This window comes from Festucalex cinctus, chromosome 9 (assembly GCF_051991245.1).
Source record: "Festucalex cinctus isolate MCC-2025b chromosome 9, RoL_Fcin_1.0, whole genome shotgun sequence".
In the NCBI taxonomy this organism is placed as follows: Eukaryota; Metazoa; Chordata; class Actinopteri; order Syngnathiformes; family Syngnathidae; genus Festucalex; species Festucalex cinctus.
Window position 1 is genome coordinate 4,388,822 of NC_135419.1, and position 27,786 is coordinate 4,416,607.

At 39.5% G+C, this 27,786-nt stretch overlaps 5 protein-coding genes across 5 annotated transcripts in view; 3 read left to right on the forward strand and 2 right to left on the reverse strand.

The window, feature by feature from the left end:
* Positions 1-7,675, reverse strand: part of ppp2r2ba (protein phosphatase 2, regulatory subunit B, beta a) — a 41,245-nt gene extending 33,570 nt beyond the window's left edge. Inside the window, exon 1 of the mRNA XM_077532243.1 lies at positions 7,477-7,675. Within this exon, the coding sequence (XP_077388369.1) occupies positions 7,477-7,555 (79 nt within the window). The 5' untranslated portion in view covers positions 7,556-7,675. The remainder of the gene's footprint in view (positions 1-7,476) is intronic.
* A 484-nt stretch (positions 7,676-8,159) lies between these two features.
* rpl26 (ribosomal protein L26) lies at positions 8,160-11,252 on the forward strand. The gene is made up of 4 exons (XM_077532792.1): positions 8,160-8,252; positions 8,961-9,132; positions 9,221-9,361; positions 11,088-11,252. The coding sequence occupies exons 2-4, from the start codon at positions 8,965-8,967 to the stop codon at positions 11,214-11,216; spliced, it is 438 nt and encodes a 145-aa protein (XP_077388918.1). The 5' UTR covers positions 8,160-8,252; positions 8,961-8,964; the 3' UTR covers positions 11,217-11,252.
* Positions 11,253-11,829: 577 nt separating this feature from the next.
* Positions 11,830-13,888, forward strand: atp6v0e1 (ATPase H+ transporting V0 subunit e1). The gene is made up of 4 exons (XM_077532681.1): positions 11,830-12,052; positions 12,591-12,638; positions 13,393-13,495; positions 13,592-13,888. The coding sequence occupies exons 1-3, from the start codon at positions 11,949-11,951 to the stop codon at positions 13,484-13,486; spliced, it is 246 nt and encodes an 81-aa protein (XP_077388807.1). The 5' UTR covers positions 11,830-11,948; the 3' UTR covers positions 13,487-13,495; positions 13,592-13,888.
* A 312-nt stretch (positions 13,889-14,200) lies between these two features.
* On the forward strand, positions 14,201-17,686 carry bnip1a (BCL2 interacting protein 1a). The gene is made up of 6 exons (XM_077532679.1): positions 14,201-14,362; positions 15,490-15,582; positions 15,657-15,748; positions 15,958-16,062; positions 16,250-16,368; positions 16,478-17,686. Exons 1-6 carry the CDS (start codon positions 14,282-14,284, stop codon positions 16,672-16,674), a joined length of 687 nt encoding a protein of 228 aa, XP_077388805.1. The 5' UTR covers positions 14,201-14,281; the 3' UTR covers positions 16,675-17,686.
* A 1,266-nt stretch (positions 17,687-18,952) lies between these two features.
* On the reverse strand, positions 18,953-20,850 carry nkx2.5 (NK2 homeobox 5). Its single transcript, XM_077532547.1, has 2 exons — positions 20,523-20,850; positions 18,953-19,572 (listed from the first exon to the last, which is right to left on the reverse strand). Exons 1-2 carry the CDS (start codon positions 20,848-20,850, stop codon positions 18,953-18,955), a joined length of 948 nt encoding a protein of 315 aa, XP_077388673.1.
* Positions 20,851-27,786: the final 6,936 nt, after the last annotated feature.

A 27,786-nucleotide genomic window follows, 5' to 3' on the forward strand; every position in this document is an offset into this window, starting at 1 on the left:
CCATATGCTCATCAAATGTTTTGGAATATTTGTTATTATTATTATTATTAGGCCTATTATTAATCAGTAATTACTCAGCAAGGTATATTGTGTTTGTGTGTTTTGCTATTTAACTACGAACATCAGCCCTTCAGTGTTGTGATCTGAGGTTGGATCCCAAAATGCAGACACAAAAAAGATTTTAACTATTTATTCACATAACATCGAGAGGCGTAGAACAAACTTGAATAGATGAGAAACGATGAGAACTCATCGAGAATCACGAGACACCAAGCCCCCTTGGGCTGTGGAGATGCACTGAGGAACCGAGGAAATAATCAGACAAACACACATATTTAACAGACAGCTTATATAGACAGTAGGGGTGTTAAAAAAAAATCGATTCGGCGATATATCGCGATACTACATCGCGCGATTCTCGAATCGATTCAATAATCGGCAGAATCGATTATTTTTTTTATTTATTTTTTTAGGATTCACACCTTGAGCATGGAAGAATGTTATATGAACGGCACATTAAGCCTTAATATTTTTATTTTAATGCTGTTCAAACATGAAACAGATTACAACCTCTATAAGACTGAAATTTCAGATAAATAAATAATACATTTTCATATAAATCTTACACTCTACAAGCTTACTGATTAGTATTTTCTAAATATGAATGAAAAAAAATCGCAACAATCGACTTATAAATTCGTATCGGGATTAATCGGTATCGAATCGTGACCATTCGTATCGGGATTAATCGGTATCGAATCGAATCGTGACCTGTGAATCGTGATACGAATCGAATCGTCAGGTACTAGGCAATTCACACCCCTAATAGACAGTGAATCGATCTGATTGGTTGTGGCTAGACATGTGGGTAACAGGACTGACATGGCATTATCTGATTGGCCGATATAGAGGTTAATGACTATTGACATCACATAGCTCCTGACATCACATAGGTTAAGACCGGTTGAAACTAGATGCCGTTTACATCAGTTCAAAACAGACACTTGACCTCACGGTCATGAACCAAACATAACCCTTGCATGACCCAAACTTAACCCTGGCATGACCCAGTCATGACATTCAGTACTGAATACTAGATGTATTTCTTCGTGGGCATTTAAAGAGGTGCAAATTTGCCCCACAAATTCCTTGAGATACTTTTTGCTTTGTTTTGTTTTCATTGTGACTTGTGTTTTGGCACCTATCCACGATGACTGGGCGAGAGGTGGACTAGCTGCGAATCAATTGTAAACCTCTACAGACCATTAATTTATATTCATAGTTTAACACATACAGGTAAAGTCTTCAATGAACCAAACATGCTGAGGTTCAAACCTCAGACCAGTAAAGTAGACGTGCTAACCACTAGTCCACTAAGCTGTCCAAATGTACAAGCTGTAAATCAAAATCATTGATCCAATTAATTAGGGTCATGGATGAGCTGTGATCTATCCCAGCTGACTTCAGGCGTGCGACAGCGTACACCCCGGACTAGGCGCTAGCCAATTGCAGGACGCACTTATACAATCATTCACACTTATGAGACAACTATGAGTCTGCACTAGAGTTCTTTTCCTGTTTGTGGAGGACATATCACACACAAGAATCGAACCAAGAATCGAACCATGCATGACTGTGAGACAGACCACTCATTCCACCAATAATCCACTTTGCTGCCCTTAAATTCAAATTACTCTCAACAAAAGTTGTTTCTTATGAAAGTAAAGATGCACTGAAACAATTGTCCATTACTGTACAAGTTTATCATGCTCCTCATTTCCCGCAGGTGAAAACAAAACAAAAACAAAAACCAGCTAGCAGTTAGGAGCAACCTATCTCTCTCACCCTATCAGGACCTTTCATAAAACCACTGAGACAGATGGGCAGGGAGCGGGAATGCACATCCTGGTGCTCTATATATAATTTTCACTCCCAGTAGTAGTGGTGTCTGTGCTGCAGCTTGTCAAGCTCAGCAGTACGGCTCGATAAGGAGCCTCTCTGTCCCGCTATAAAGCTACTGAGAGGAGCACACTCAATGTTGGAACAAAGAAGATCACGACGCTGAGCTGCAACATCAACTTCAATAAGAGGATTAAAAAAAAAAAACTTCCACTGTTTACCTTTTGTGAAAGACGAGTAAAGAGACAGTAAAACTTGCATCAGTGTTTATCGTAACAATACAAGATCTCCAAGGGAGTCACTCTGATACTGTGACTGCTCATATCATTCCTTGTTTTCATGTCGGCTCGCTGCAAGAGACCGAGCAGGAAGTGTTTGTGGTAATGTGAGACTGCAGATGAGTGCCGTGAGAGAAAGACGCCGGCACATTGTTGTTGTGTTTTCACGGACATTCGGCTCCCTCATGAGATTCACCTGATGGGATTTGGATACCAGATTGAGCCCATTAAAATCACATCATGTGTAGTTAGTTACATTAGTGCACTGCAAGCGTGATGACAACCCTCCTTCCACAAATCCCACACAATCAATCTCCTTGATTGTCTTCAATATGACATTAATGTTATATTTGCCTGACTTATTATCATGATTTTGCGAGATGGGAAAAACTGCTTTCCAGTAGAGCCTTGTTTTGTGGGCCACTTATATCACCTTTACTCAAATGTTTAAAAATAATAATAATAATACAATTGGGTACTTTCAGCTCCACACCACTGCACAGGATAAGCGCTATAGATAATGAATGGATAGATCTAATCTTACAGCAGTTCACCTATATACTCTTTTTTTCCAATACTCTGGATGGACCTATTCCTTGTGCACTGTTTAGTACATAGATAGATAGATAGATAGATAGATAGATAGATAGATAGATAGATAGATAGATAGATAGATAGATAGATAGATAGATAGATAGATAGATAGATAGATAGATAGATAGATAGATAGATAGATAGATAGATAGCGATGGATGGATGGTGGGGAAGATCATGAATATAGTGTTGTAATTGTGGAGAAAGTCACAGCATGGCATATGAAAAGGGAGGTGCAGGAACAAAAGGTCAGAGTGCAAAATAAACTAACACAAGCAGAGGCTCTTCGGGTGATAACTGAGAAGAGAGAAAGAGAGGGATAAAAAAAAAAAGACAACCCAAAAAGGATATTACAAAAATATTTTCAAAATATTGGAAAAAATCACATAAAAATCCACCAGTATGCATAGGGGGCACAGTAATATTAACAATATTGAACATAGAAGCTATACAAGTCATTTATTTCACCCATATAAAACAGAGGTCATGATTCCAGAGTAGTCTAAACGTTCAGAATAAGATACATTATTAGTGTATTATCTCTTGAAAGAATGATTGTTTATTTCATGATGCACGTGCATTACACAGCATGTCACACACTTCACAATTCACACCAGTCAGCCGCTAGCTTGCACTATTTATCTTGTGATCAAATACTATATATGATGAAAAAAAAAAAAAAAAAGCTCCTGGAAAACGACCGTTCAGGGTAATCCAGTGGAGTTTTACACCATAGCAAATGCAATCGAATGCAACCCTAAGCACGGACGGAAAGTCAATACACTAATATATCAGTGTCCCAGCGTTACTTACTGCCAGTTCCAGTGTTAAGGCTATTGTAAAACAAACAAATAAATACATAAATACAACTATGTATGATACCAGAAAAATGCCAACAGAATCCCCCCTGAGCGTGGGACGTGGGATGTCCATGAAAGTCATTCATCACAAAACTTCCTTACATCACATCTATTGTAGTCGTCGAGTAATGCATCACTATTTTTGATGACCCACCAGATCCAATTGAGTCTGGGGCCGAACTTGCTTGGTTGATTGTGAATGTGAGACATGACAACTGGTGTTCCAGATATTGGCGTGGATGCCCATTTTCTCAATCAATCAATCAAACTTTATTTATCTCGCACCTTTCATACATTCAAAATGCAACTCAAAGTGCTGAACATCCATAATACAATACAAAGAAAAAGCCACCCCTCCCCCCCACATCCCCATGATCGTACCCACAGACACACCCAAAACAATACAGACACGCGAAAACCACAACATGGCGGGGCACAGAAGTACCCTGTAAGGAAAGGCACCCAGGAGGAGTTCTTCCACAGTGAGCGGGATGAAAACCAGCCATCCCTCTCAGTGTGGAGGCTCCCCCATGAGAAAACATTGGAGCTAAAAATGTAATAACTACCAAATACAGGCATTTAAACACTAAAAGAAAACACTTAAACACTATAGAAAAAATAAATAAATAAATAAATAAATAAATAAATAAATAAATAAATAAATAAATAAAATCAAAGCTACAAAACAATATAGATTGAAATACTGCAGTTAAATACATAAAGGGTGATAAAAAGAAAAAATTAAATGCCAAACTAAAAAAGTAAGTCTTAAGCCTCCTCTTAAAAACATCACCATTCTCTGCAGACCTGATGCCCCCCGGCAGGCTATTCCATAGGTGAGGACCGTAGTGGCTAAAGGCAGCTTCACCGTGTGTCTTGGTCTTCACCTTAGGAACAGTTAAAAGCCCACTGCCAGGAGACCTCAGGAGCCGCGAGGGGTAATAGGGTAAAAGCAAGACAGATAAATAAGTTGGGCCAAGACTGTTAAGACATTTAAAAACTAATAAAAAAAAAAGTACTCTTAGTCATACACAACAACACATAACCATTGGAATCCTGAAAGACTTAATCCGTCTCACCACTTTCAATGTACTGATTTGAAATGGGAGAAATGAGAGAAGCATGGGCAAAAGAACAGAATGAAACGTGTGCATGTGTTTGTGAGAACCCAGGTGACTGCATGTGCTGCCAGCCCATCACAGCCATCCTAATAAACGGGGAACACTGTGGTCCACAAGCAGGATTATGTAATGCATTTTCCACTAACATGGTAACTGCACACTCGTCTTCCCTGGGGCGAACTCTGCTCAGCTGGAGTGGGCATAAATGCTGAGAAATGGTAGAGTGCGGGTGGGGGGGAAACAGTTGCAGAAATACTATGAGTTTGTCAAGGTAGCTTGGTAGGTGTGTGATCACAACGGGAATCCCAGACTTCAGTGTGAACGAATAAATGTGCGTGCTCTGTTTGTACGAGTGTGTTCCATGATTCACACAGTGTACAGTAGTGTGCGTGCAGGGGGCGAGCTTTTCCAAGGTCAATTGCTGTGTCATCATACGCCGCTAGGTTCCACTAGCCCACATTTGCAGCAAACTGCTTCTTATTCCTCCGTTTAGACAGCAGCAAAGAAACTCTCATCTCAGACAAATGAATTAAGACTTGGCTAGTAGTGTTAATTTCGTCAACAGAAACTATAAATGATTTCGTCAACGCATATTTTTCACCGGACTGAAACTAGACTAGACTAAAGCCCTCATTAGTAAACAATAAGTGGGACTAAATCAGTATGCATTTCTGTCGACTAACGAAGAAGAGACGGAAATGTCCTTCATTTAATAAAAATCTGACTAAAATCTATGGTACATTTTAGTTCATAAACATAAACGAGACAAAAATGATATAATTTTGTAAAATCTTGTCTCTGCTAATCTGTCACATCTGTGACACTCAAACACATGGGACAGACAGGAGGTGCATTCACAGTGAAATATTTAAAAAAAAGAAAAGTAAATTATAGTTATAACTTAACATTAATCCAACGGCTATAACATTCCAACAATCATGTTAATATAGCTGCTAACTAATGCTGGCTAACTTGCTAGCTAATAGCACTGAGCCATCGTAGCTACCATAATTGTGTCTGAAGTTGTTTTTCATCAAAAAGATAAGAGAAGATTTTATGTGAAATAGTTTTAGATTCAAAAAGGCTCAATATAACAAAAAAATGCGAACAAAAAATATATATACAGGAGTAAAATGGTTGTCCTGACTAAAACTAGACTAAAATGTTGAGTTTTTGTTGACTGCTTATTCCTCAAAAGGGTTGCTGGAGCCTATCCCAGCCAGCTTTGGGCAGTAGCCGTGGTACACCCTGAACTGGTTGCCAGTCAATCGTAGGGCGCACAGAGACAAACAACCATCCACATTCACAAGTACACCCAGGGACAATTCGGAGCGCCCAATTAACCTGCCATGCATGTCTTTGGAATGTGGAAGGAGACCGGAGTACCCGGAGAAGACCCACGCAGGCACGGGGAGAACATGCAAACTCCACCAAGGAAGGCCGCAGCCTGGACTCGAACCCGAGTCCTCAGTACTGGGAGGCGGACGTGCTATCCACCGTACCGCCCTGTAAAACTAGACGAATAAAATTACACTTTCTTGGACTAAAATAAAGACTAAAATGCTATATAGTTGACTAAATAAAAATGAGATGAGGTTGACTAACTGTGATAAAAACTAACAAGCGTGACTGAAATTGGACTAAAAAAAAAAGAGACAAAATTTAAAAATGGCAGATAAAATTAACACTATTGGCTTGTATGGAGTGGCTATAAATTGAAAAGAGTTCATAAAAACGTGCTACTTCACTTGTTAAATGGACATCGCTCTGAGGTCTAAATCAAAAACTCGACTATATAGGCAAGCTTATGTTGTGACTGGTGACGATGTGCACAGAGTGGCTGTGCAGAGCTCTTTGTCGGTTGAGTGGAAGGCTGGCAGCAGATGATGAATGTATAAAGTACATGACCTGAACTCGGCCCCCAAAGACATACTCTTGAGTGAACATGTATGAAGTGCATAACTACAGGCTTTGACCACCACATACTGTACTGTATCAGTCTTCCTTCCTGAGGGCAGAGAGTACTGGAAGGAGGGCAACCATGCAAAACTAAATAATGCAGCGGCCCAGTCTCCACATGATGCCCGAGTAATCGGCTGCTTAAAGCAAACAATGATAACCGCCGTCGGACAGTAAAATCAACACCAGGATTAATTGACCAGCTATAGGAACTTCTATCCCTCTATTTACTATATGCGACTTATCCTTATATGGGTTGTAGATCACCTGGAGCCTTTCCCAGCTGACTTCAAGTAGGAGGCAAAGTACATCCTTGATTGATCGCCAACCAATTGTAGAGCACATAGCCAAACAACCGTTTATATTCACCAAGTTTATGTCTTCACTGAACCTATTCTGGAATTGATGACATCATTTGAATTTTGCCCAAACACTTGCCATACATTGCTGTATGGGAAAATTACCACAGCACAGAGAAAGCCTATTTATTAGAATCAAGTTCAATCAATCAATCAATTTGTCATGTCTCTTCATATGCTGCAAACACTACAGAAGAGAAAACAAACTCAGTCAATTTCAGACGTAATAGTGTCTCCACTTGCACATTTACATTTAAAGATGTCCCCGACAACTTCTCCATCTGTTTTAAATCCGCAGTCGCTAACTTATGCAGCATGATGTACAGATCACCAGAATGATCACACCAGTGTCACAAAGTAAACAACTCAAACGCTTTCTACAGATCCCCTCCGTGTCCCACCCTACCTTCGGTGTGGCAAGTGGACGACAGGATGGTGCTCGGCGGCCGGAAGATGTACGGAAGGTAACGGGAAAAACATTTCATCTTCTCCTCCTTCTCCGATGCTCGCCAACGGGTGTGGAGTGTTTGCTCGCAGGCTCCACATGCGCACTGCCTCCACGACAGACAGCTAGAGAGGAATCAGTGGGGTGCTGCCTGCGGGTCGCTCGGGAGGGGAAATAGCGTGTCCACGACGCGGGGGGCTATGACAGCCCCCCCTCCGCCCCCACCCCACAATAGGCAGGAGAGCTGGAACTGCGACCGGACTTGACCCCCCCCGATGTTGTTACGCAGAAGAAAGATTGCTATCTAACTATCTGTGTGGCGCCGCATATATATATATATATATATATATATATTAGTGTAACAGCGTGTGCAATACGAAGTCAAAGTTGATGAATCATACACAACTTATTTCTTACTGTGCATTGAAACGTTACGTTCTTGGCTTCTACCGCCATCTTGTGGTGATATTTCGTATCAAAACAAAGTAAGCAATGTACAACGTAAAATGGGGAATACTTGTAGAAAATACACATAAATCTTTCACATGTTATTTGTCGATAATTTAAACAAGTAAACGCACAAAATTCAAGTTTAGATGGACTACATCAGGAAGAATGCTGGGTTGCATTCATGATGAATTCTGTGTGACATCTCGCGAGACCTAAGTGTGAACTAATGCCAGCGGAAGTAGTTTGCCGTCCTCTTTTCCGCCGGCCATACAAGAGTACACGGCAGGGTAAGATTTGATGCGAGCAATTCTAGTTGCGAATCTTGATCCATCCATGTAACAACACTTCATATTTACGAAGTAAAACACTTGAGACACATCTAAAACTCACCATTGTTACATAAAGACCCATATTTTGCCAATATTCCTGAACGATGACTGCATTACGTCTGCTGTTATCGCCTCCATTAGCGTCCGTGAATGCTCCGCATGCAGTCAAACCAGCGAGCGTAACAGAACCCGAAAACAAGAGAAATTATTACCCATGCGGACTTCGTAACTCTGTAATTCCGTACTCTTAAGTTGGGACTTGGTCCACAATGCGAAGGAAATAATCATTTTACCACATTGAGTTGTCTATTATGCTAACGATGCTAGCACAGTATCGAATGGACATGCTAAGCTAGCTGTAATAACTTGTTAGGGAACCGTTCGGTCATTTGTAGGCATTGTAATAATAACCAGCAACCTAAAAGATGGTGCTGTTTGTTTCCTTTTATTTATAATGACAATGGCTCCCAAAGTTCAAAACGGTTTTGCGACCATTCGAACTTATTACTTACATGTCACTTACATTGTGTGCAAGTGTAATGTTCACTTTGTATGTACAAATTGTTTACCTTTCCTACAGTTTGCTATGGCACATACAAATTTGATAAATGAATAAGGATGAGCTGTTTCTGAAATTGCTATTTAAAATCGCTGTACCCTCCACAGCACCATGAAGCTGAACCCGTTTGTCACATCTTCCCGCCGCAAGAACCGCAAGAGGCACTTCAATGCTCCCTCACACATCAGGAGGAAGATCATGTCCTCCCCCTTGTCCAAGGAGCTCCGTCAGAAATACAACGTGAGGTCCATGCCCATCCGCAAAGATGACGAAGTCCAGGTACTGAAATTAAGCTTGCCTCATGGTAAGAAAACTAGCTAAATGTTCATAGTCTTGATCAGCTTTCCCAACGGTTTGTCACACATAGGTTGTCCGTGGACACTACAAAGGCCAGCAGATTGGCAAAGTTGTGCAGGTGTACAGGAAGAAGTACGTCATCTATATTGAGCGTGTGCAGAGAGAAAAAGCCAACGGAACAACGGTCCATGTTGGCATCCATCCCAGCAAGGTGACCACTTTTCTCTGTGGAATGTTTGTGCTTGTTGAAAGGAACAGGAGATGAATGCGAATGCTTTCGGGCATGCACCGAAATACTGACTACCTAAAACTCATACTACAGTTTACACTGTAAACATTTTACATTTGATTCATACTGTAAACTTTACAGTATGAATCAAATCCCGTACATTGCAAAATGGATGTCAGTGTAAAAACAAAACAAAAATTATTTTTTTTAGATTATTTTGCTAAACTTGAAATTAAAATTCAGGTCCTTATGGTGCTGACAAATAACATTGTGGAAATATTATGCAGCATGTTAATATAATTATGACTGTATGGCTAATATATACAGTAATGCACAAATTCTGGTTCTCAGAGCTACCGTGTGTCCTTCCTGACTGTAGATATTTTCTCTGTGGACCTTACTTACCTGACTGTTTCATGATAGCTTCGCAGTTAGCATGGCTTCGCCGTTCTCTCCTGTTAATTACTCCTTACCCTCCTTTCATAAAAATACTTTCCAAAAGTTTTGCTTGTTGGCAGCCATGGAGGTGAGGTTTAGTGATTGAGAGAGGGACTCGGCATAGCGGAAGGATAGTGCGAGCTGTCCAGCTGCGCTATACCAGCAATTTTGGCAATCAATTACAGATGAGTTGGTTATCTTGTGCATCCCTGTGGACGCCACCATTTTTGTGACTTGGGTTTACTGCATTTTGGAATTTGGGATAATGTTCACTTGGAGCGGTTTTCTAATGCACTTTTCCAACTTCGACAACATCAATGTGATGCAACAAAAATTAAGATCAAATGGTGCATCTTTGAAAAACAAATTTAAAAAGCTTTGAAAATCATAATTATTTCCTTTACTACATTAAGTCTAATTTTGTATTACTGGCTTTTAGTAATTTTTGTAAGTTACTTTAATTTGCTTTGCTTGTGAATGTCAGTAACTGTTGATGCTTGTAGGTGTTGTCCCTGCTTGTGAAAAGCACATTGAATTGCCTTGTGTATGAAATATACTGTAGAAAAATAAAACTGCCTTGCCTTTTAGAACTTGTTTGCCAAAAAATACAATATCTGGTAGTTAATATTTTTAATTATCATATTAAATAAAGGATACTAATGTGAAAACTACATTAGAAATGCAATTTAATGTAGCCGAGTTATTCTGCTGCTGAACAAACTTTGCCTGCTGTCAGTCATGATTAGTGTAAATTTGTACCATCAGGATTTCTCATTACAAGCATATCAATGCTGCCTAGTTAATCATGTTCAAGGTCACACGAAAACTACAGCACTTTCCATCTGACTTGGTGTGAGGAGCACACCCACTGTCAAAAAGTTGAGCGCATTCCAATATTTTGGCACTGCCATGTTTTGTTTTTGTTTTCTTTTTCGGGTTTTTATTTATTTATTTATTTTATCTAAAATTCTTTATTTCTTGCACGAAGTCATGTGGGCCAAACACCTGACTTGTGACATACACAATATTTATATTGTCAGAATAATCTACCACACTTAAAATAACTGGAATCAACTGGATGTCTTGAGAATGCCATGTGAATAACAATTCTAGTGGCAAACTAAGTGTTGGTGAAGCAAATCCGGTCACATTTTCATCCCTTGGCCAGCAGTTTGTTGCTGTGCTGGGATACAGATACTAACGTAAAGGCCTGTTAAAAAAGGGGGAAAGAAAATCTGTTAAATGACATATGCATTTCCTTGTCTCGCAGGTGGTCATCACCAGGCTAAAGTTGGACAAGGACCGCAAAAAGATCCTGGAGCGCAAGGCCAAATCTCGCGCTGATGGAAAGGAGAAGGGCAAATACAAGGAGGAGACCATTGAGAAGATGCAGGAGTAAACTTCTTTTGCTATCAATAAATTGTATAAAATGGTTTGTCCATGTCATGTTTTATTTTTGCATGGATGTGATTTAAAGAAAAAGGTTCATTGTTGAAATGGGCCCTGCACATATTCACACAAGATTGAGGCTTTACAGTTAATGTTGCAGTAACCAAGGTGGGAATCTGACTTTGGGCTGTTCCTGTATTTGAAAAGCCTTTTGTGTATGTGATGGCATCGAAGTCAATTGCAGTGATGGACATTAAAGTTACTCTGCGTATTATGACACTTTTGGGTCACAGATTTTGTTGGCTTTCAAATCATCCAATGTACAGGATTTTACTGCTGGAAATGGCTCAATGAGTCAAGCATCCCTTTAAAATACAATTAAAAGTTGCGTAATGTAAGCTGCAGAAACCCTGCAGTGAGTGGGACTGAAAAGTGATGCTATTCTGCCTCCTTGTGGTCTGAAATACAAGTGTCGGAAATAAGTGGACGCAATCTCACCAACGTTTTGAAATTCGGGCATTACAATATTCAAATATCGAAAATGTTCAATGCATTGAGTTGAGTTAGACCCATAAAGGAACTGGAAGTTCGTGTTTCTGCAGTTGATGTTAAGGGGTTAAGTTTGCGTAATGGCACTTCCTCCTCTCGCGCGTGATGTGATCACGTGACTCGTTGACTTGGGTTTCAAGTTGTAAGAAGTTTGCATCCGTGTGATAGTTTCCATTTTAAGTTTACTACTACCATGGCAGAATTAAGTTTTGTCATCGCCATGTCCACGATGACCTTATTTTGGGGCATAGTTGGCGGAGTGGTGCCCTGGTTTATCCCCAAAGGACCAAACAGAGGGTACGTATGTTAGCTTCACTTCACTAGCATAATGCTATCTTGAATTAATGAAATAACGTTTACTATTGTGGATACGATCATAATTGAAAGTTTACACTATTTAGTCTTGTACTGTGTCTACAAGTGTTATTTAGGGTTGGATAAATTTCGAGCAGTTTTTTAGTAAAAGGTTAGCGTCTTGAGGCTAAAAATTTCTCTGTGTGAAAACACTAAACCATAATCACTTCTTTTGTTGGGCTTCTTGCTTGCATAGCAACAACACTTAACTTTTTTTTATGTCCTCATACGTTATTGAAAAACAAAACAGCCATGGAAAAACGAGGCAACTTCCCATATCGTCACCTTCCTAAAATAATGGCCTATGTCTTCAGAAAACATGAAAAAGATGAGCCAAATTATCATATTATTTATTATTGATTTTAGAAGTGTTCACATTGGTCAGTAGGGATGGTCGATTACCCCCCAAGTTGTTATTTCTTTATTTTTTTTTAGTCAAAATATGACGACGTTTTCCTCAAATATTGTGTTTTCTCCACAGAGTGATTATCACAATGCTGGTATTAACTTCTGTTTGCTGCTACTTGTTGTAAGTATTATTGGGTTGTTTTTGTTGTTGTTGTTGTTGTTGTTTTTTGTAATTCAAACACGGCAAACGCTATCCTTACTACCTGTTGACTTAGTATAATTATATACAGTACCACGTGCCCGAAACACACAGCTATTGCACAAGTACAGTACAGTATACGTCACAAGAAACTGCTTCACTCAATGCTGAAAATAATTATCCACATAAGAGTAGATATGTAATGTTAATTGTACAATTGTGTGTTGTATCGAAATGGTGGTGTTGTGAAAGGGCGGTTTTTAAAATCAAATCCGTAACTTAACAGGAGTTGATTTTATTCAGAATACAAAATGCCCCTCTGTCCATTTTCTATACCAATTACTCTTTTTCGAGCCAATCCCAGCTGACATTGGGTACAACCTGACTGGTCACCAGGATAGACATTGTTCATCATCATCGTTCACAATCACAATGATAAACTATTTAACTAATAATCTAATTTCAATTAAAGTTATATTTTTGGAATGTGAGAGGAAGCTGTAGACCATTTTGCAAACCTCAGAAAAGTATTGGAAGAATGTTCAAACGCCACACAAGAAGGCTATATTTTTTTTGTGTGTAGTTAAATTATTTACCGTCACTCTGGCTTAAATTTCCTTCTTAGGTCTTGTTACATATCATATGGACACAAGGGGGCAACACACAGGCCATTGGTTGATTTGTGAATGTCCAACAGCTGTTGAGCAATAATGCTTATATGTATTCTTTCCATCAGCTGGTTGATAGCCATTCTGGCCCAGCTGAATCCACTGTTTGGGCCGTCTCTATCCACTGACGCCATCTGGTACCTCAACTACAGCTGGCCTTAAAATGCTCAGGTAAAACACTTTGGGAAACCCGAGGCCAACATTTTGCTCGCTGTAGTAAGTAATCTTTGCTTAGGTCTTTGAATGATGTGCTCTTTTTGTTCTCAGTTCGTCTCAAAACAGACAACGCTGCAACGTCAGGGGCCACTTTCTCTTCACTTCATGTTGCAGTCCACAGTTTTGATGTGCCTTAATTCACATCCATGTGGCCTTACAGAGTGACATCCACTGTGCCTTGTACAATTACAATCTCCAAACAAGGACTTTTCTTAGAATTGATCCCTTCTGAGTGTGCTTTAATGTAAAAATAAACCTTAATATAAGCCTTAATAGTTTTTGTTTTATGTATGCTATTGTTTAGTACTTCTGGTGTTAAAAAATAAATAAACATACCATAAAATGTTATTTGTTATGCCTCATACTATGTTCCTTATATAAGCTCCCATTAGCAATGTCATTGAAATGGTTTTCTTTAGACACCCATTCAGTCAACATTTATTTACATTTTCATTGGCTAATCGATTAGAGATTATAATTGTACTGTAAATCCTTAATATTTGCTTAGCCTATACCTTATACAGTGTAATGTTTTATTCATACTTTTGACTAAATTAGTCGTCAAAAATATCTTTTAATAACCGAAAGTGTTTGTGTCATGTTAAAATACTCAAAATTATACGCTACACTACAGTATTCGAGTTTACGTGGTTAGTTGTCACATTACGGAAGGCGGAAGTTGGTGGTTTGTCCTTCTTGCTTTGCCGTAGTAGCTCAGTGTGTGTTGTGGACGTAGGCAAAATGGCGTCTCACGATGTCCACGTCCGAATATGCGAACAAGAAATATTAAAATATGATCTCGAAGTCAAGGCTCTCATTCAGGTGCGATTTTTTTCTATTATTAATTAGGGCCGTGTAAGAATACAGTCGTCTTTGACGTTGTCATTTCAAAAAAAGTGTTTTAATGTAGCAATTTTCTGCAACTTCGTGGACGAAAGCAGATGCGGACAACTTATTGTTTCATTACAACAATAATGACTTACAGGAAATCTGTTTTATTAATGTGATATTGATTCAACGATTCCGCACTCTCGATCACAAAGTTATTAGCCTACTTTTCAACCCACAGCTGATCTAATACTATATAAATACATATCGTCAAAAAGATTTCATACATTTCCCCAAATAACTTCATGCAGGGAGACCCTACGCTTTCATTGTTTATTGTAATAATGTAAACGATGCTTTGCCATTCACAGTCAGTGGCTCCATGTTAGTTTGCCTCTTTAATATTGTATTTTAAGAATAGTTCAAAACCCTTTCTTCATTTACGTTTTGTGTGCAACAAGCTTACTGGAAATGGCAACTGTTTGATTTTGATTTTTTTAATATTTTTATTTTTATTTTATTTATTTTTTTGGGGGGGGGGCGTCTTTTGCATCTTGAATGGTACTGATAATAGATGAATGGATGATATGATTCACTATGTTTTTACTTGGTGGCGGTTGTGCATTTTTAAGGAATGCATGTTCGCCTATTGGGAAATAAGTGTGTGAATTTATTGGGAGTTTTTTTGTCATGACTGAAGGTGCTTAAATGTTAAATGTCTCAAGTTCTGTAGTTTAAAATAAAAAGCATGATCAACGTAATTGAGGTCAGATAAACAATGCTATGCAATGGACGAAGTGAAGTGAAGTGGTGTGCGCCAGCCTCTACATCTGTCTTACCATTCCCATAAAAGGAGCTCTTAATTTGCTTACCGGTAGGGAGCAACAACTTTCTATTGAGCAGACCCATGTTCGCGTTTTGTGCACCTAATCAAAATAATGAAAAAAAAAAAAAAAATCAATGTGCCCCCTCTTGAACTTTGAGCACCTGCCCCTCCAAATGTCTCTGCACGCTACTGTTAATCTGAGATCTGCAGTATAGATAATGGAATGATTGATGTCGAGCAATGATCCCTTATTATTTTATTTTTTAGCAAAATGCATATTGTCATGTTCTGTCAGGATATTAACGAGTGCAGAGGTCCCCAAAGCAAGTTGACAGAACTGAACGCGGACGTGAAGAAGAGTTTTCACAATCTGCGATTGCGCATACAAGTGAGAAGTTCATAAAGCACTGACAATTTGCAGATTATATATATCACGATCAACACTGATTGTCTCTGTCTCAGGATTTAGAACAGATGGCGATGGAGCAGGACAAAGAGTCGGACAAGCTGGCCTTGATCAGTCAGGTAGAGGGACACAGGAAACAGATGCTGAGGTAACTTGTTTTTTTTTGGTCAATTGGCTATTATTCAATTATTATTTATGACTGCCACATTCCAAAAACATGCTAATTGAAGGTTCTAAATTGCCCAAACGTGTGAATTCGAGTGTGAATGGTTGTTTGACCCCAATGAGAACAGTCAATATAAAAAATACTTCAGTTCTGAAATGTCGTCTGTGTGCGTGCGTGCGTGTTTCTGGCAGCAACCAGACTACCTGGAGGAAGTCCAACCTGGCCAGCAAGTTGTCAATCGACAATATGGAGAAACAGGCGCTGCTTAATGGAGCTGATAGCAGCGCGAGACAGAGGTGAGGGGACAGCGTGTCACTTTCAGCACACGCGTCAGAGTCGGATTTCAGATGGAGCGGATTGAAACTTGGACAGTGGAACAACAATCCGGTCCACTGCACCGATTGACCAACAGGCAGTATTTTAAACATTCTGTTAACATTCTTATCGGTCATGTGAGTGTATAATTTTCTTACTGTCATTCAGGAAAGTCACCAAAGAAGGCCTGGCCCAGACGTCCAGCGACATTACAAAGAACCTGATGAGCATCAGTCGAATGATGGCCCAGCAGGTTAATCAGAGCGAGGAAACAATGACAACGTTAGGTTGGCTTGATATAGATATTTTTTTCTGATTCATGAAGTGTGTTAGATATTACGTTCCTTAAATTTGAGTCAAATTGTTTGCATTTTTTTTTCCTCTGCACTTTTGCAGCAACTTCGTCCAGGACCATCCAGGAGACCAACGACGAATTTAAGACCATGACGGGGACCATTCACCTGGGGAGGAAGCTCATCACCAAATACAACCGCCGGGAGCTTACGGATAAACTGCTCATCTTCCTCGCGCTGGCCCTCTTCCTCGCCACCGTGCTCTACATCCTCAAGAAAAGACTCTTTCCTTTCTTTTGAGGAGTACGCGCCATACAGCAATTGCAGTACTTTCCACAAGTGAACGCAAACATGACACAGAAATATCATGAGAATATTGTTCATTGCGACAGTGATGTCGATCATGTTGAAATTTCAGTGCTCCAATGTTCCAATGTCGGTGGCTCACGTTGCACCTGTTACTGCGGCGGGCTGAAAAAGTGCACGTATCTTTGCGAGCGTACGTGAACGGCCGAGACAGAACAGCACGCGTCCCTGTCTTTCTTCAGATAAGACCCGGAAAAGCAAACTCCATCCTGCCCTTGTTTTTCCCCCTCACCAGTTGTGGGTAGAGGGTGATGGTTGCGGGATATTTTTGGTGTGTGTGGATTTGTTATCTGACGTTGCCTTTTCAGCACCTCGGAGGAGAGCGTGTCCAGATGAGCTGCGTGATCTCGTCGCAACGTCTCACGTTGCCATCATTTGAAACGTACACGTATATAATAGGGACGTAACGATATCCAAACATCGCGATGCGATATTATCACGATATGAAGGTCACGATACGATAATTTTCACCATATTGTGGGGGCGTTGGCGATATTTAAAAAAAGATCACAATATTGTAAAAAAAGGGAGCTCATACTAAAAAAAAAAAACAAAAAAAACACAATATTGTGCTTTTGTACATAACAGCAATGCATATAAACCACCTACAATCACTAATAACAATATGGAGGCACTTACTTGCTAATGCAAGCACACATTGATCGCGTCACAAGCAAATTAGGTTCCCCTTCATCTGACAATTAGCATAGATTAAACATAGAAGGCCAAAACATCCCTAATGAAAATTTAATTGCACTAATAAAATAGCCACTAGAGGGTTCTAGAACTGCACAAATGGAAATCAACCTGACTTTTTTTGACAGGTGTGTTCCTTTCAAATATTGTGAACATGACCACGACGATATTGTGTCAGTTTTAATATCACGATATTGCCCTTATTGTGACATCCCTAGTATATAATTAATAAATGTATGGGCGGACGAAATGTGTCATGGAGTTATTCACGACGGGGAGTCACGCAGAGAGACGCAATTGTGCAGTGACGTCCAACATGTTCCTTTAGAGTTCACTCAACGCAGAACCAAAACATGCAAAGGGGCAATTTATTGGCATTTCCTTCATGAGCAATAATTACATACTGTAACTTTATTCTTCATGGATTTGTAACTTTTTTTTTTTCTTTTTTCTTTTTTTTACATTGTGTGTTATATTGTCAAAAAAGCCCAACTCAAGCCCCTCACATCCTAATCCTTTGGTACAGTTAAAATAAGATATATCTTGAGTAAATCTAACCACAATGACCTTGAAGCACATTTTAAAATTTTTATATACTGTAACCGTAAAAGTCTTTGTCTTACAAGAACGTTTGAGTCAAGGTCATGCAACTCTTCCCTGCGCCGGCTGCAGCCGGTCAACAAGTTGAGTGTACATGTCGCTGACAGCAGGTTGTAAAATATGTAAACTACTAACAACCTTTTAACCTTATTCAAGAACATTGAATGAAGTCTCATAATAGCCACTTGAACATTTTAACTTGACACAAGCCATATGTATGAGGGCTGAGTGTGGGCAGCCCCTTCTTAGCTTGTTTCCTTAATTGATTTACTCGACTAATTTTATAATTGCAGATTAGAGCAATATTTCAATGAGATGTTACGCCGTTTGTTCATCCACGACATTGAGACCGCCATACTGCATTATAGTGGGAGGTGCTTCTAATATTTTTGTTGCCTAATTTTACTTCATCAGAGTCAACAATTGCTATTAAGTGCAGTTCACCACAATATAAACGGTACCGCAGGTGTAGTCGGTTAAATGGGGTACCTGCCACGGAAGAGGCGGGACTTCCGTGATTTTTGCACTTGAGTTTGTTTCCGGTCCAGGTTGCGAACGCGCAACCGAGGGGCACAAAGTCGGAAGAACAAGTATTTTTGACGCAGCCCAAATGTCGCAAACTGAGCCGGAAGTAAAGTTGATGTGCAAAAACAGTCCCGCCTCTTTCGTGGTATTAGTCAAATATTTTTCGTCCCATTAGTCTAATATTTTTCACTTCCTATAACGATTTCACAAACGTGCCAAATTAAGAATCACATTTCTGTTTGTTTATTTTATTAATTTATCACTAATGTTTCTCATGCCACAAAAAAAAAGCATACCAATATTTTGTGTCAAAACAGGAAGCGTTAAATACTCATACAAATAAACGAAAACCTTTTGACCCAGTTGTAAAAATACCAACGCAAGTTTCCATTTACCAAGTCCTAATGCCGTGTAGCGAGGTTCCGCCATTGGAGGTGCATGGAAAGTTGGGCTGCACGTTGTTGAGCTCCCCGTGCACGCCGAAGTTCACATAATTCCCATTCGTGGACGAGCCCGTTTGCACGGCGGCTGCGGGGTAACTGCACGCATAGTTTGCGCCGCAGGCGCTGTTGGCGTAGCCGCTAAACTGCGGATAGTTGTTGTAGGCGAAGTGGTTGACGTGGGCCACGCAGTAGGGCGGGTTGCAGGGGCTGGGCTCGGCCGCCACGCAAGGCTTGCCGTCCCGCACCAGCACCGGCACCGACACCCTCCTGGGCGGCGGCGGAGGCAGGGACACCATCTCCAGGCTCTGGTCCTGCCTCTGCCGCTTGCACTTGTACCTTCGGTTCTGGAACCAGATCTTCACCTGCGTCGGGGTGAGTTTGAGGACCCCGGCCAGGTGGTCTCGCTCCGGGGCGGACAGGTACCGCTGCTGCTTGAAGCGGCGCTCCAGCTCGTACACCTGCGCCTGGGAGAAGAGGATCCGCGGCTTCCGGCGTCTGCGGGCCTTCGGGCGGTTCGGATCGTCGGGTTTCCTGTCGTCTGCGGCTTCGGCCCGAGGACTCAACTCCTCTGATTCGAAAAGTCAAAACAAAATGCCGTTCGTTAACAATACGATATGCTCCTAATAATAACAACAGCAGCAATAAATAAATAATGGATGGATAATTATAAGAAATTAATCAACTTTACTTTTGCGGATGCATTGCCTAATATAGGCATGATGATAATAATAATAATAATGATAATAATAATAATAGATTGGCATTAGTAAAAAAAATATAAAATAATTTATACATTTTCTACCATTTCCCCTCTTGTAACTGCATGCTGTATTGTTGAGATTTTCAGCTTGGTCTATCAAAAATAATAAAATGTGTTATTGTTCTCTATTATTGTTGTGATTATTATTATTATTATTATTATTATTATTATTATTATTATTATTATTATTATTATTATTATTGTCTAGATCTAGGGGATAATTAAATAAAAAAAATATTATATATATATATATATATATATATATATATATATATATATATATATATATATATATATATATATATATATATGTCGAAAATTTATTGGCATAAACTGATAATTATTTTTGTAGTGGTCCCCACCCACAAAATGTTTTGTTTTGTTTTGTTTTTCCCCATGCAGCAAATTGCCCGCACGTTAATTAGCAGGGAAATTGTAAATTTATACATTTAATACATTTATAATATATTTTCCCTCATGTCCTACTGTTCTTAAAAAAAAAAAAAAAGATATAATTTTGTATTTCAAAGCTTTGAATGACACGTTTTGTGAAATTGTACCTACAATTAATTTCTCTTTTAAGCCGGTAAATTTCCATGATGAAATTTAATGCATCAAATGTTTTATTAAGCTGCGTCTTGTTTTACATATTTCTTTCTTTCTTTCTTTCTTTCTTTCTTTCTTTCTTTCTTTCTTTCTTTCTTTCTTTCTTTCTTTCTTTCTTTCTTTCTTTCTTTCTTTCTTTCTCACGAACTCACCTTTTGCATGTTTGCTCTGCAGGCCTGATGCTCCCTCCTTCACCGAGTCCATGCTGTGCGTCATGGGCTTCCCGTAAACGGCTGCGGCGAATTTGGGGTCCTGATGGTGGAGGTCCTCGTCAAAGACGGACATGTCCCTCGGAGGCTCGTGCTTGAGACGGCCCTGTAGCATGCAGCAGGAGCTGGTTGGGCTGGATGTGATGGCGGGCGCGCTGCAGCAATCCATGCGAGAAGAAAGCTCCAAAGAAGACATGAGCTCATGGCTGTGCTCCAGGTTTAATATATCCTTGACGGAGAAGGGGGTGGACGTGCTGGGGCTCGGAAACATCGCCTGCAACTATATTCAACTGTCATGCGGAAGCAACGAGAAGACCACAAGTCCTTCTTCTTCCTGGCAATGTTTAACAGATTGAAGTATTTCTTTGGCATACCACACACTGGTCCTCTGTGAAGTCTTCAGTCATGTTGAACGACAAATGCAGACACTTTTTTTTTTTCTTGGCCCCTCTCTCTCTTTCTCGCTCGCTCGCTTTCGTGCGTAATGACGCACGAAAGCGTTGTGGGAGTGGGCAAGAGGGGGCCATGCGGGACCTTCCCTGTATGGTTGGTCCCTGTGGTGTACTTGCAAATGACACGATTGAGGTCCGACACATGTTGGGCCCAATGATATCCCAAATAAGGATTGTATAATAAATAGTCTGCAATTACACAGATATTCATTCGCTATGTTGTTGTTGATTATTGAAATGCTGATAAATGGCTCTACTTCACTGAGAACTGTTTGCATCCTTCCCATAAAATAAAATTTAAAAAATAGATAAAAGAAAATAAAAGTAGGCCCAATCAAATGTTAGGCTATACTCCAAGTCCGACATGACACATGATGATTGAATCATTTCTCCGAAAAATCTCATTTGGTTTCACAGGCTACAAAATCTTCACGCCTTTACATAATGGTTAGTTTTCACCGACACGGTCAGTTTTACATTCAGCTTCTGCTTTTTCTTTTTTTTATTGTGGTATTGCATCATTACAGTGTGGTTACACAAGCAGCTTAAAATCAGCCCCATTTATTGGAACGAAATTGATGATTTGCAGTGAGCAATCGAATTCTGTCTTCATACATGCGCGCTTCTTATGTGTCATTATAGGAAGTCTTCGGTTTACGGCAGTCAAAGCTGTCCCAAGGCCCAATTAGGCAGGCACTCTATGTTAAGGTCGTGTTGTTTTTGAAATTTTGCTTTTCATGGCCACTGCTGTACGTGTCGTTCCGATTTACATACGTATACTCTTTCATATAGCCTGCTGGAGCCGACATCATATAATGCACAACAAAATAAAACAGCCAAAGATAACGTTTTAATATTATTGCAAAGCTGCGTGAAAATTTGCCAGAACATGTTCATATTTTTTGTGTGTGAATGCTTTGCAGCTGTTTGTGAGCAATGATTCTGAGTGTTTTGATCATGCATGCATGGGACTGATCGATGCACAGCACAAATTCAGTGGAATTTGTTTTTCAAGTCAAGTTTATTTCTAATCACACAAAAGTCTCAAAGGGCTTCACATGCCCACAATTGACAAATAGCAACGACATCCCCTGATCAAACCACAAATGGGAAAGGAAAAACTCAAAAAAAAAAAAAAAATTCTGGGGGAGGGGGTATGGTTTGTTTTGTTTTTGTTAAAAACAAACAAACAACAACAACAAAAAAACATCAGGGGGAAAAAAATAAGAAGAAACCTTGAGAAGGGGTAATCCCCTTCCAGATTTAGTAAACTTGTGCTGCAGGTTTAATTTCCCTTCCAGAAACATCCAGTTTAGCACATTTCTATTCTTATTGCACACACCTAAACAATAATAGGCCTATACAATGTAGCCTATTTAATTATAACGTTTTAATTATTTACCTTTATTTATTTTTCGCTCATGTGGCGAAATATCTCAGCTGGTTCTACTGACCGAATGGTTCGTTTAGGGCTAAATGGCACCGGAAGTAGGCCTATATGTACACTATATGTGCTATAGGCTATATGTACATTTGCAACGACATTGACGTTTTTTTTGTTTGTTTTTCTCTCGCGAATGAAACTCAAAGTTTGGCGCGCCTGCATGCACACTTTGGGTGTCATCTCGTCGCTCATCGTGGACGAGGAAATGGAACAGCCAAGAGGTCAAGGAATTGAGCAGACAAAAGGTTTGAACACGGAACCTGAAACCAGGAGCAACACACTCCGCTGTCTGCCTCCGAGAGATGCTGGAGCCACTGTCGGCCTTATCTGGACGTGATAACAGACGACAACAAACCTGGACACACACACAACACGCACACACGCACACACACGCAACCACCCTGCACTCCCACCCACGCTGCCAGATGCACACAAGTGTTATATGTGACACCCGCAACTTAAACCTTCCAATCAGTCCCCAATTTATTTGCCTCTGGCTTGCTTTTAATTTGATACGAAACATACGAAATGTACAATTTATTGAGATGATTTATTTTGAATCTAAAATAAATAAATAAAATGAATTAGCAGTGAATGGAAATATCACAATATATACTGTACTGGATATGTATTTCCCCAGTGGGGATCATTAAAGGATTATCTGATCCCTTTTCAATTACCTATATTGCGATATCTATTGTAGCCCTGTTGTTTTTTTTTTAATTTTTTAATTTTGTATTTATTTTTTTATTTTTTTTTTACAAAAAATAGTGTATTTCTTCACATTAAGCACATGGAAATTAAATACCTGCACTTCACGTACATTTATTTATTTATTTATTTATTTATTTATTTATTTATTTATTCATGTTAGCCACAACAATAGCCAATAGCCCAATAAAAAATCGAAGCATCCAGTCAACACTTGATATTTGCAGTGAACAAATATAGGAGAGAACGGTATAGGCTATTAATATTTCTATGTATTTTTTAAAAACTATGTGTTTTTATTTGTCTTCCTTCATAGAATGTCAATTATTGCATATAATGTTGCTCGTTATTTTTGCGAAAATATGCTTATAGCCACTATTGCACTTTTTTTTTTTAAACTTTTTAAAAATCAGATCACATCTAGTGAGGTAATCGATTAATTTGCATTACAATAAAAAGTCCAAACTGTGAATTGACGCGAGAAGTCACGAAGTTAAGCTGTGCGCAAATTGTGTGTGCACTGACGCGTAAATAGCGTGACTGTCACTTTGTGTGTGTGTTACGTGTGCGAAGCTTAATGCGAGTGGAGACTGTGCCAGGAGACAGACAGTATTATCGTTTGTTTTATCTGCAGCGTTTAGCACAGCCACGGGCTAAATGGGTCCCCCTGGCTCTGACCTGGACGGTGTTTATAGTTTTAAAGACTATTTGTGCGCCTCGGCAGCTGATGAATGGACGTGGAATCCTTCCGAGGCGCACTGAGAGTCAACACTGGCCGAATAATTGGCCCAAGAAAGTAAACCCACATTTTCACTCGTCCAAAGTGCCGAAAGTGCGCATGCGGCATGCATCCGTTTGAGACGTGCACAAAATGAAACTTTTTTTTTTTCCTGTCTTGTAAACTGTTGTAGCGACTGTAAATGGAACGTCTGGCATGTGCTTCATATCCCTAATGCTTCGTTGGTCCCCTTTGACCTGTCTTTCTGCAGCACATCTCCAGCCCAGATAAAGACGCAGATAAGCTTGCTTGAAAACTTCCGCTGCGCCGGTGCGTGCATTTTAAAACCTGTGCGTGTGCTTGTGTGCCTGCGTGGGGCATTTGGTCATACTGAACTGGCCATGGTGCATAGAGGGCAGATGCCCGGTGGGTCTTTTGGAGCAGATGTTTTTCCTCCATTTTACCCCAAGACGTCAGCCCACATTTGAGAGTGAGTAGCCAATTAAATTAATCAATTTACAATAGATGTAATAATAATAATAATAATAATAATAATAATAATAATAATAATAATAATAATAATAATAATAATAATAATAAATAGATCCACTCGGGGTCCTTTGGCATGCTGATGATGTCATGTGACAAGATTAAATGTGTCCTTTTTTTTTTCCCTTTTTTTTCAACGTTTAAAAAAGGAAAATGCGAAATTTGCAATTATTGCTGGTAAAATTCACTTGTAATAAGGTTCTTTAATATAGTGTGTGGTATACAGAGATGGCAAATCCACGTCCAGAAAGTAAAAACCCAGCTACAGTTTGGCTTTAGCCCCTTGCGCTAGCTAGCTAGCTAGCTCACTGGTGGGTATCTGAGCACTGGGGAGCAAGCTTGGGAGCTTGCTAGCTAGCAGCATAGTGACAGGACTACAAAATTCGGAGTTTAAGGATTATGCTAGAAATGACATTAACTACACATGTTACAGAGGTGGCAAATCCAGGTCCAGGTGGTAGCTAGCAAGCTGCCGAGCTAGCTCCCTGGGTCTTTGGTTACATGCTAGGGAGCTAGCAAGCTAGCTAGCTAGGACAAGGGGCTAAAGCTAAACTGTGGCAGGGTTTTTACTTTCTGGACCTGGATTTGCCACCTGTGGTGGTATAATGTTAAATGTTTTGACTGTATGGTGGGAGTTTACTGCCTTTGATAGCATTTTTTAATGTAAAGATGTTTTCAAAAATGTAAATATTGAAATTAATTTGGTCCAATAAATACATAAATCTTAGACTGCCCATGATAAATAAATAGAATTATATGTACAGTGTACACTCAAGTCATTTGCACATATAAGGGAGTTTTCAAAGCAGCACATAATGTCCACTTGTTATTCATTTTTTATTTATTTTTATTGTTAAAAATAGTGACCACCCCGCTGCAAAACCCCCCATCCTCGCCCCTGTCCTTATATTAACTGCCCACGAGCTGTATATGTCTAATCTGTACATATATACAGTAATCTGCTCGCGAGATGGGAGGAGCAAGATGGCTATCTATTGGCTACCCAGTCATATATTCAGATCAGTGTTTGTTCCACTGTCCAGTGGGCCAGTTTTCATGCTGTCCAGCAGAGGGCGCCATGAGGAGGATAGGCGCTTCGTGATTTTATTTTTATTTTTTTTAATAGGCCACTCGTGCCAGTGGGTGGCAATGAAAAAGGGGTTATTTACAGATTGCTGTAAAATTTAATATATTTGAAATTGAGTGCCAGTTTCATTTAACCACAGACATTGCTAGTCAAAAATGGAACTCCATGACAACATAGGTCTTTTCCTGAGTCTCTAAATCTGTCAATTCTCCAATTTGAGCTACACTGCCACCAAGTGGTGGCTAATGCCGGAACTCAGCAAAACATGCTGTGCACCACGACTGTCCTCGCTGTAAATGTAATAAGAATTGGCCATTCCGTTGCATAACCCTTACTTTAGGGTGCTGTTGCTGATGTGTGAGTTCAGTGATATGTTGTTAGGAAAGTAATATGATTTTGTTGTAATATAATGTGAAATTTGTCATAATACCTATAAACAATATCCTATAACATTCATATAGTAGAATTTTACTTATCCATTAACTGTTTAGAACTATTGGATATTATGTATAGCGATATATATTCAATAGTATAGTTATATTAAGGACAGTTTCCTGTTTTGTTTGTGCTTTAATATATGTTAATATAAAAGATTGTAAGGGGTACAACTAAATACATTTGTACTTATCCTATCCAGACGATAAGCACAGAAAAGAAAATGAAATGTCATCTTTCAGGTAAAACAGAAAGCAGATTATATGTTCATCGAATGGCCAAAAATATTTCATCTTAAGTCTTCAATTAATTTAGAGAGTGTTCCAAGCAGCACATTGTATATTTATTTTCTGTATTTCAGCCTTTTTCAAAATAAATATTACAATTTGCTTTAAAGTGCTGTAATGTTCTGATTCGGGCCAAAGCACCCCCGAAGTTCATAACCTCGATTCACACCGATCCTGTTGCAGAAAGGTCATCCCCAAGTCAGCCAAGCGTATCGTTTATCACATTGCACTGCTGTAACTTAAATCATCCACTGATCTGGAGTCAGGTTGTGAGAGAAAATGGAGTGTGACAGCTATGTCAAGTGCCATCTGTCTGTGCATCGTTTGTTTTGTGTGCAATGCAGCCCGTAGCATCTTCTTCAAGGACCCTTTTTTTCCCCACACACTTGCCAGGTCATGGTCAGAGTTTGGCAAGACTTCACACACGACTCTGGCGAGTTGAAGGTGTTGTTTTGGCCCCCTCGGGGAGAGGACAGGATGACTTTCACCCTGCATCTGCTTTAGTTTTGTCTACGTCTTCCTGCAGCTGACGTCTGAGGTCAGCAGTAGGATACAGCACTGTAGGTTATGAACTGATGAATAGACTTCAAGGGATAAACTGTATAACTGTTGACATACGGTATCCAACTGGGATTTATAACTAAAGCAAAATACCCCTTAGGTCATACAAGTCATCATTTTAGGGAAATTATGTTTCTACAAGACATTTTTTTCCCTCAATTCTTCTAACAATTTCTACTGCTCACATTCTGAAACAACAACATACATAAGAAGTAGTAGTAATAAATATTCTGCTCCAGCGTTGAATTGTCATCAACGTACTACAAGTACAGGCAATGTTTTCAGCATTGGCGGCTGGTCATTAAATGGCGCAAAGGTATCGCCCTGCCTTGCCACACTTTTCTGGATGAAAAATATATTTAATAAATACAAATGTTAACACACAAAGATTTTTTTTTTTAAACTATATATTTATCTGTATTTTTTTAAAATCTTTTTTTGATGAGCAGGACAAAAAAATGTATAGCTAATAACGAGTAATATTGCACTTGTTTGTGTTGTCTGATTAGGGACACATTTCTGATTTGGTGTCAAAAGTTTGACCTTGATTCTTCAATGGAAGCACAACATTCCGGCGTCACGTCCCGGCCCATCGCTCTGCTCACAGCACTTACAGTAGGTGATTTCCATTAAGTTCAAGAAAAAAAAAACAAAAAAAAAGAGGACTGTTTTGACGAGCGACCATTCACGTCTTTTGAACAATTGAAAATGAGGTTTGACCTTCTTCTGCTATCTTAAGATGAGATCATGCTTGAGGACTAACTTGGGTCCTGACTTGATTTTAGATGACTAAAATTGAATTGCGTGTTTTATTGGCAACGGTGGTACCTGAATTGAATAGTTGTGTGTTTGTGCACATTGTTGTAAAATGTTATTAATATTTAGAAGTGACTCAATACTGACTGAAAAAGAAGTGGTTTGTACGTACTATACTCTGGCCTGGACTACACCACTGATTAGAGC